This window comes from Lindgomyces ingoldianus (assembly GCF_010093535.1).
Source record: "Lindgomyces ingoldianus strain ATCC 200398 unplaced genomic scaffold BDR25scaffold_58, whole genome shotgun sequence".
Lineage (NCBI taxonomy): Eukaryota > Fungi > Ascomycota > Dothideomycetes > Pleosporales > Lindgomycetaceae > Lindgomyces > Lindgomyces ingoldianus.
Genome location: NW_022985219.1, coordinates 237,391 through 246,876, shown reverse-complemented (window position 1 = coordinate 246,876; position 9,486 = coordinate 237,391). Strand labels below are relative to the sequence as shown.

At 45.2% G+C, this 9,486-nt stretch overlaps 3 protein-coding genes across 3 annotated transcripts; 1 reads left to right on the top strand and 2 right to left on the bottom strand.

Moving 5' to 3' along the window:
- Positions 1-980: 980 nt before the first annotated feature.
- BDR25DRAFT_245489 (Clavaminate synthase-like protein) lies at positions 981-2,161 on the bottom strand (the record flags this gene model as incomplete). Its single annotated transcript, XM_033685888.1, has 2 exons — positions 981-1,526; positions 1,595-2,161. 2 exons carry the CDS (start codon positions 2,159-2,161, stop codon positions 981-983), a joined length of 1,113 nt encoding a protein of 370 aa, XP_033540409.1.
- Positions 2,162-3,027: 866 nt separating this feature from the next.
- On the bottom strand, positions 3,028-3,882 carry BDR25DRAFT_297922 (uncharacterized protein; the record flags this gene model as incomplete). Its single annotated transcript, XM_033689037.1, has 1 exon — positions 3,028-3,882. The coding sequence occupies one exon, from the start codon at positions 3,880-3,882 to the stop codon at positions 3,028-3,030; it is 855 nt and encodes a 284-aa protein (XP_033540408.1).
- A 347-nt stretch (positions 3,883-4,229) lies between these two features.
- BDR25DRAFT_297918 (uncharacterized protein) lies at positions 4,230-5,621 on the top strand (the record flags this gene model as incomplete). The annotated part of the gene is made up of 2 exons (XM_033689036.1): positions 4,230-4,551; positions 4,606-5,621. The coding sequence occupies 2 exons, from the start codon at positions 4,230-4,232 to the stop codon at positions 5,619-5,621; spliced, it is 1,338 nt and encodes a 445-aa protein (XP_033540407.1).
- Positions 5,622-9,486: the final 3,865 nt, after the last annotated feature.

The window sequence follows — 9,486 nt, the reverse complement described above, 5'->3', positions numbered from 1 at the left end:
CTAAAAAGTTTTATAGCATTTATTTTTTAAAGTTTTTTATATATAAACTTAAAAAAGTAGCGTCTTTCTAGGTTATTATATGTAAATTAGTAATTATATAACTTAACGTACTTTACAGGCGAGTTGCTTACACACCTAAGCTGTTTACTTTTGCTAAGACTCTACTAAACTACTTTTTCTACACTAATGCATTCCTAACAATACTACTTAAACGCGCTAAAAAAAACATTAGATACAGCTTACACTCTAGGTGTAAGAACAGAGCTCTGTACCACTGCGCTAATACAACTAAAAAGGTGTGAATAATTAACTAACAGTTAATTATTACGTACAGAATAGTATATATACCCGTCGCACGTAAGCGCCATCTTGGCCTTACATTATAGATGTAAAGAAATATTCTGCACTAGAGCACTTCGACAATTACAACACACTTTACAATGCACTTTATAGTATCAGCTTCTTATATAGCTACATGCTCACACAAGCTCTCTATTTTCAACAGAGATGGCATTTAACAGCACAAGAGTAAATGTGAAAGTCTTTCTGTCAGTGTCAGAGGTCTTCTAATAAGAGACCTCCCAATACAGAAAGATCTAAGGCGAGCCATGAGATTCAAGCGCGAAGGGGATTCCCGTGCCGAGCTTTGGTGGACCTGGATATGCGGAGCCGGCTGTGTGTGTCGGTTGTAGAAACGTAGATAGGTGGAGATTAAGTTTTGCTCTGTCATGCGGCACGCTCAGTCAGCCGACCTAGGAACTCTTAACACAGAATACTATGTTCTATACTACAGTTTCACATCTGGACATGGTTCTCTCCAGTTCATTAAGTAGAGATATATTCGTATCATTAGCTCGCTAAGCAACGTCCTTTAGGGGCTGAAGTTCCAATCAACCTCGCCTTTACCTAACTGAATTTGAGGTATTTTAGGAGAAGTGCTATTTTGTGACGTGAAGTTAATCATCCCGACACTAACTACTTCAGGCCTGGACCGATATCTCCTTGATATCCTCCTTCGTCACGACAGGGTTAGGCACAAACCCAGGCATCTCACCAGTAGGGTCGTCCTCCCCAGCCTCCTTCATGCCTCCCAGAATCATCGAACTGGGTGCCATGGCCTGCCACTGCCACGGGTCGGTGAACGCTTTGAACTTCTCGTCATGCCACTGCCCAGCTGTGACGTACCGGCCCTCGCTGTCCATAAACATGGTGTCGTCCTCGGCCCGGAGGAAGTATGCAATCGAGTAGCGGTGCTCGGTCGAGTCGAAGGGCACGACGCGGTGGATACACGACTGCATCTTCATCTTACTCGCGAACCGCAACGAATCGCCGACGTGGACGAAGGCGCAGCCCGTCTTCGGGGCGACGAAGCCCATCTCGCGGGCACCACACGTACCTGGGGGACGGATCTGAAGGCCCCACTGCTCGCTGAAGAGCAAAGTCAGGGAGCTGATATCTGTATGTTTCTGGTGGCCAATTTTCTTGTTGCCGGTCAATTCCGAAGGGAGGTAGTGCATCATGGATAGCTAGTTAAGGTTAGATAAGTTTCAAGGGTTCCTATGTATGCTAAGGCCAAAAAGGTGAATAGACTTACTGTGGTGGTCGATGGGCGGTCATTGCGGTGAGAGTTCTCAAAGCGCGCGGCCCCGGTCAGGTTCATCCCGGTGGAGAGCGCCGAAAGAATGACCTTAGTGATGGTGTTACAGCTACCAATGGCGTTCTCTAACACTTGCAGATCGCCGCTGTTCTTGATCACGGCCGGGACCTTGGGACTACCCCTCTGAATCTCATCTCGCGACACCTTCAGCATCTCATATCCGTCCTTAGTGCCCGCCCCAAACGCGCCCGTGCGATTGCCCACCGGCTCATAGCCAAGGTGCGAAGAAATTAGCCCGAATTCATTCTTAGCTTCAATAGGTGAATCAAAGAAGCGGTGCATAAGCTTGAGAGTCTCTTGCTGGTCACCGAGCATTCTTCGGCCGTCGATTCCCTGAAGATCGAGGTAGAAGTACCCTTCCTCAAGGCATGCCTTGAGCACCTTGTCTACCTCGCCGGGATCCTGCGAGAGCAGCTGTCCATAGTCGATTGTCTGAATCGGCCAGACGGGGACTCTCTTGCCCTGCCATTCGACGGTTTGCGGGGGGTCAATTGCGGGAGCCATGACGTCCGGAGAATCTTGCTAATTCTTAAGAAGTGGAAAGAAAGGTTGCTTTCTAAATTGTACGAACTTGTTCTTAAAGAAACTCCAGCTTGCTAACTCCTAGCTTCCATGAGACAGGGTTTATATACTTTCAGTCTTGGGCACATGGCTGCCGGCTATCGCGGCCATTTGATCTTGGTACAAGTCACTGACTGTTAGATAGTCATTATTAATTAAATCATCCTTAGGAGATAACGGCTTAATAATAGTTGAGGTAGAATCGACCTTCTTCTACTGATCCTTACAGTATAGTTGGCTGCTTTGTCTTGCTTCCCCGCTCTCGATGCATTCTACCAAAGTGGCTGATCCACCTTTGCTGTCGGCAGATCGCTAGCTGTGCGTTAAGGGAGCAACACGCATTCGGTGTGGAACATTGGCAAGTGCCAGTTGCACCTGGTGAGTGCCAAGATCTCAACCTAACCCCAATTAGGTTGAGCCTAAGCCTAGCGTGGGGTACGCACGAGCCAATAGTGAACTTCTGTTGCCGAATTAGCCTATCACAAACAAACTAACTAATGAAAGAGCTAGCGTCTACTATCGAATCTTAGTTCCTGCCACCTATAGGTACCTACCCATGTTCTCCACTGCATGCACTATACAACAAAACAAAGTCGGCAAGAGCCTCTTCCCCTCAGCTTGGCAATATCCTTTACACAACTAGGGTAGCCAAGGACACATTCCTAATCACATGCCGTGCAATTAAACTACTCCCCGCATCTAGGCTTGCTAGATTTGCCCATCTTGGTACTATATAACATGGAAAAGTCGGCAAGATTAGCCACTTCCCTTCGGTTTGGCAATATCATTTCTCGTCAACCAAAAATTGTCTACGCATCGTAGCAAACTAGGCACCTGACTTCAATGCTCTGCCGGGACTTCTCGTCACGGTGAGCGGGATCCTCAAAAGCCGAGTGCAGCGACCTTCGCGCTACCGACGTGTCTGAATCAAAGCACTTGATGAGGAGCACATCTTGAGGAGTCATCTGGTGCTTGTAGTACCACCGATGATCCGGCCTGTGTCGGACAACCCACGACTCTCCCTTGAAGTCGTCTTCAGTCATCTCAGCCCCAATAAGGTCGAGGTCGGGAACTGAGTCTGCATCCGCAACTGCGATAGGATCCTTCAAAATCGTCTCGATGGGCCGCCAGATGTTGATGATCTGATACCTTCTTTTCACCAGCTCGTCTGCCTCGTTTGGAAACTCCCATCTCAGCCTTAGCTCTGCTCCGGCGTACGACTGGTCTACATGTGTCCTTGTGACTGGCCCACGATTTGCGAGGTTGTTCAAGCCCAGGTGGTGCCACTGGGTTGGTCCACGACGGACCTTGTGGTTAAAAATGTGGACGCGGCCGGCCCCAGTGACTTTTTTCAAGAGCTGTTCACATTCCTCATAATAGGCTGACCGAATTGCTTGATCATCGGTAAAATCTTTCTCGCGGCTCTCGTGATGGCAGTATTGAAATCCATGGCTGTCGAGGGAGTACTTGTCTTCGTCGCCGCTTATGTCGATCACCACGAAGTTGTGGGCACGGTGGGGCCGCTCGTTCGTGATTCTACCTCTCCCGATGAAGATTGGGGTCGGGCGGGAGCCGTCCCTTGGAACGTCCCAGTAATTTAGCGTCGTTGCGACATGGTGTTTGCGGATTTGGCCTCCATTGACCGCCGGCGCCGTCTGGCACATCTTAGATATGCCTTAGAAGTATTTGTAGCTAGCAGACTCCTCATCTTGTGAGTGAAACCGAACTATTAAGGGCCCAGTGTTTCGCAGCAGATTGACTTCCTTCAACTGCCGGGATCAACTATCCCAAAACGTCACGGAGCCACCATTTCCGGCCGCCGATTATCCCTAAGTGGCTGCAGGCAACATCGACAAGACCGGCTTTAATTGTCCTATCGGATCGAAAATTTTCATATTTCGCCGCCGATAATTGAATTTGAGCGCTTCATTGTTGTGCTGAGGCTAGCTAGGTAGGGAGATTACCGTCTCTCAAGACCTATCGATGCTTTACGGGATCTGAAAGAGAAGATATGGAAGAAGACGGTTTCGTTCTCATATTTAGGAGCGAATGCCCTGAAAATGTCCCTCAAGACGTTTCTGAGGAGTATTTGTCAGAAATTGACAAGTCCATTGAGAGTCTCTGGGCGTCACTGTGGTCTCTAAACAAGTTCATACACGAAAACCCCGAACTTGCCTTCGAAGAGCACAAGGCACACGAACTTCTAACGAATTTCATGCGGTCGCAAAAAGACTGGAAAGTCACAACATCGGCCTATGCAATGGAGACGGCATGGGTTGCGGTCTACGATAGTGGAAAAGAGGGACCTGCTGTCTCTTTCAACGTTGAGATGGGTACGTTATTTCATCAAGGATTCCAATGAAAGAGGTGTCCCTCACGTCATCCAGATGCGCTCCCTGATCTAGGCCACGCGTGTGGTCACAATCTTATCGCCACAGCCTCGCTCGCCGCAGGTCTTGCAACAGCTGAGATGATCAGAAGACATGAACTGCCTGGCAAAGTCCTCCTCTTTGGCACGCCTGGAGAAGAGGGAGGAGGAGGAGGCAAAATCCGGCTCCTCGAGGCAGGCGCCTACGAGGGCGTCGACATCTCCCTCATCTCGCACCCGGGCATCTCGCACAACAGCCCTCTTGTCCGGACCACCGCTTTCGCCCGGCTCGAGATTGAGTACTTTGGACGTGCAGCGCACGCAGCAAACAGCCCTTGGCTCGGTATCAACGCACTCGATGCCCTTGTGATCGCGTACAACGCGGTGGCTGTCCTGCGCCAGCAGACGATGCCCAGCGATGTGATCGGCATGCGCATCACTAACGGAGGAGCAGCGCCGAACATCATCCACGCGTACGCTGCCGGAGTCTGTGTTATCCGCGCAATCAGTGCTTCTCGACTCAAAGAGCTCCAGCAAAAGGTCAGCGCCTGCTTTCGCGCCGGGGCCGAGGCCACAGGTGCTAGGGCGGAGGTCAAAATCATTCAGGGGTACGCCGACCATGTGCCGAATCACATCCTCGCAGCGTCGTACACCAAGTACTGGAATTTGTTACCCGACTTACCGGACCCGTTAATACCGTGTGGAGACCAGTTTACTTGGGTCAACGCGAGCACGGATCAGGGAAACATCAGCTATGCCATGCCGAGCGTGAACGCGAGCTTCGCCATCCCCCCAGGCCTCCATGCAGGACAGCCGCACAGTCCCGACTTTGAGGAGGCATCGGGTACTCAGGGGGCCTTCATGAGAGCATTGAGGGTGGGAAAGGCCCTGGCGGGGACGGCGGTAGACGTGCTTAGGTCGCCTGGGCTGATTGACAAGATTAAAGACCAATGGAAGCGAGACATGGATGCTATTAAAAAGCAAACGATTAGTACCGTCGAAAGCAAAGGTATTGACGATGATGACATCGATTGATCATATGCGACGAAAGTATGGACAAGAGACGTTCGTCAGGCTGTAGCTGAAACAAGTGTCATCAAGGGTGTATTTGGGTTAAGACATCTGCCGCAGCGACACGCTGGTTGATCGCTTGAAAGACTGAATGAGCATGTCGAGAACTTCTTGCCGGCGAGACAATCATAGGCCTCTCTTTCGACTTCTGACGCTCACGCCGCATACTACTGTCATGAGACTACCGCGCAGGCATAATAGCAGTTTACTGATGACGCCCTATTCCTTTTCGATTAACGGTATTGGTGTTTTCTCTTACCTTGGATGAGGGTGCAGTATTTAATAATAAGAGTAACATTCAGCACAAGCGAGCTAGTAACATAAGCAAGTTAGTAGCTGTTACGATATCTTACCTCGACTTTCCTATTGCTAGGTGCCTTCTGCCGGTAACTGGTCTTCGAGAGTGCGGGATAGAGAGGAGGGGTGTGGAAGGGATGTTTCCTAATGCTTCAACTTACGGCGGTGCTTAGAGGGTGTACAGTCCTCCGTACAATCCTTGCGTAGCAAAGGAGGGGTAGAAGAAAGGGGGTAGAAGAAGGTAAGGAGTAGAGGGTAAAGAGTAAGGGAGTAAGATGACTAATGTGTTTGTACTAACGTGTTTTATCAGTAAGCTGCGGACATCAGTAAGCTGCGCACCCCACTAAACTGCGCGCGCCTCTTTAACAGATAACTAAACAGCAACTAAATTAAACCTATATAAGTATATATATAAAATATTTCTAATTACTTCTACATTAATTCCTTTTATAGCCTTGTACATAGCACCTTAAGCAGGTTAGTAGTGCTTGTTAATATGCCTGCAATGCCTAAGCCTACGCATCCACTTTAACTAACCTATTAGCCTTTGCAGCCAGCCTCTAACCTTCCTGGCCTGTAAGAGTCCCTCCTGTAGCAATATACTGCTGTCACTGTTGCTTCTTCTACTCTTAGTAATAGTTAGCCTAACGCAGCTTAGTGTTCTTCTTTATAAGGATTATTACTAAGTGCATTGCTATCTAACATCCTTTAATAAGCTAAGCTATTGCTTAGCTAGTAGGGCTCTATAATTAACAACTAAGGCAGTTATAGATTAGTTAAGCCTGCTGCTGCAGCTAAGCAACTATATAAGGTGTCTTTACAGTCTAGCGCGTCTTACTGTTAGCTTCTTGCGCTAGTGGAGACAGTGTACAGACAACAGTAAGCAACAACAAGACATAATTAGAACAGTGTAGGACTAAACCTGCTGCTTAAAAGCTGCTCTTAATTATCTACTCTATAAATACTATAGGCCTAATATGCTTATAGATTCTAAGAAAGTCTTACTTGTTAACATAAAAGATCTAATTATAAGCAAGCTCTAACACCTAGTGTCTGTACGCTTACTTAAGAGGCGCAAAACAGCTAACATCTAGAGGCTATAGAAGATGGGAGCTGTAAGCTAGCATACAGAGACTAATAATCTTGTTCTTTATACAGTACTAATTAAACTTAGGCATTACATAGCTACTGTGGCTATCTACTATAAGCAGGTAATAGATTCCTGCTGTACGCGTTCTTGTCTACTTGTTAAAGTGCTTAAGCTAGGCTAGACTAAGGTAGTTAGTTGTTTAGCTGTTATTGCTTACTACAAGCGCCTAGTTGCTAGGGATATTATAATACTAGCTAGCTTAGTAGAGCTTTCTATGTAAGATAATAAGCAGTAAGAGCAACTAGCTAGACACGTTAATACACTTAATTATAGTAACCTAGTTGCAATTACTAGGCTATACAGTAACTGCTTAACTAACAGTCTTAGAGCTAGTAATAACCTTAGATGTGCTAGCAACCCCTATTATAAATTCTGTTTTATTAAAATTATAGGTATCCTTATCTAGTATCCTGTACGTCTAACGCGTGTCCTCTACTAGCTTAAACTAGGCTCTAAACTTAACTAGATCCTGACAGAGAGCGCGCTAGAAGTGTATCTTCCTGTCCTACTTTGTCTAAAGCTCTGCCTAGCTGTTAACAAAGCGCAATACCTAGCACTTGCCTACAGGCGTTAGTAGAGGATCTTAGCAACAAGCTTAAAGCAGAACGTTTGCTATTTAACACACATTAATAATATAAAGTAGAAAGCTGCGTTAGTTAAGATCTAGGATCTAGAAGACAAGTAACTGCTTTTTAATAGGCAATAGCTTATAGTTAACTAAGATTGTCTTGCGTTTTAGAAGGATACTACAGAGGCGCGTTTAGAGGGTGGATTCTGGTACGTTATAGGCTGCAGCAGCTGCACAAATTAATAAATAAGGGTTAGACTTAATTAAGACAAGAGCAAGCTAAAGTTTGCCTTCTTTTGCTAGAGATTAAGCTTGTAGTTGTTAAGCTATAGTTAAAGGTGTGGACGCGGTTTCGCGCGGTTTGGTGGGGTGCGCAGCTTACTGATGTCCGCAGCTTACTGATAAAACACGTTATTATGAATAGAATAATAGTCTTCACACGCTTCTTGTTAGAAAGGATATTAAGTATATTGCTATACCCAGGACTGTGTCCTAAAGTGAAGAATAACCACAACCTTCCACCAGAGGTGGGAGGCTGAGACTATATACCTGAGGGTGGTCGCGGTGGTCGCAACATTCCGGGTGTGGCCGCAGAGCCAAGCCTGCAACCACTGCGGCCACTCGCCAAGTCTTGCGACCACTCTCTTAATGCCTAGTATACGCTATACCTGTTCTAGAGCATCACGTAACGTGACCTCTATAGGCTGTGCCCTTACTAGCATTAGTCTGTCCTTCCTCTGTAGGGTTAGAGACTTGCATGTCCCTCTAGCCTAACTAGTAGCTGTAACATCTGCCCTCTTCTCCCTAGGCTTTACTTTAAAGCCTATAGTCTGAAGACTCTTCTGTGCTACTACTTTTAAAGTATAAATATGTTTATTTTTTATAGTTTATTATATGCCTACTTTTTTTCTTCTTTTTTTTCTTCTTATTTACTAATAGCTAAAGCAGATTAACCTATCTGCTGCTACTATGCCTATTACGCTGCTTATCTATTTTTATTTAGCTATAAAACAATATCTCTGTATAGTCTTTATTATAAAACAGGTGTAAAAAGCCTTATTTTTTTATTTTTTATATCTTTTTATGTTTAATATAACTAGATAAGGTTATAGTGCAACTTTTTTATTTCTAACATAAAATAAAATTAATGTACACTACAGGCAAGTTGCTTACACACCTAAGTTACTTACTTTTGCTAAGACCCTACTAAACTACTCTTTCTACACTAATGCATTCCTAACAATACTACTTAAACATGCTAAAAGAATGTTAGATATAGCTTACACTTTAGACTTTTAAATAAAACGCAATACTCTTAAAGCAATGTACTGCAGCTATGTACAGAGTCCTTAAAAAGATAATAAATAACTAACGCGCTAGACAACCTGTCGCGTATACTAAGAGCCTTAGCTAGGGCTTAGAGCCTAGGACGCGGCTTAGAATCTAGATATAGTACGTTCTAAAGCTTAGCGTATATAAGAAGAGCTTTTAACTCCCTTAGATAGAAGAGTTACTTTATACAATCTTCTAAACAGCTATTGCTAGGCTATTTTATCCTCTACAGTTATAGGCCTAGCGCTTTAAGAACCTAGGATAATTTTTATTATTAAAGTAATTTCAAGTTAGTTTTGCTTTATAAAGAATACTAAAGCTAAGTAGTTATAGCATTTAAAATAAAAACATATACAACTTTAATAACATGAAGTTTATAATAAGCTAAATACCTACTAGAGTAGTTATTATAGCTTTAAAGAGATAAGAATACCTAAAAGCAGTCTAACTAGGTAACTAAAAGTAAGTAACATCTATTTAAA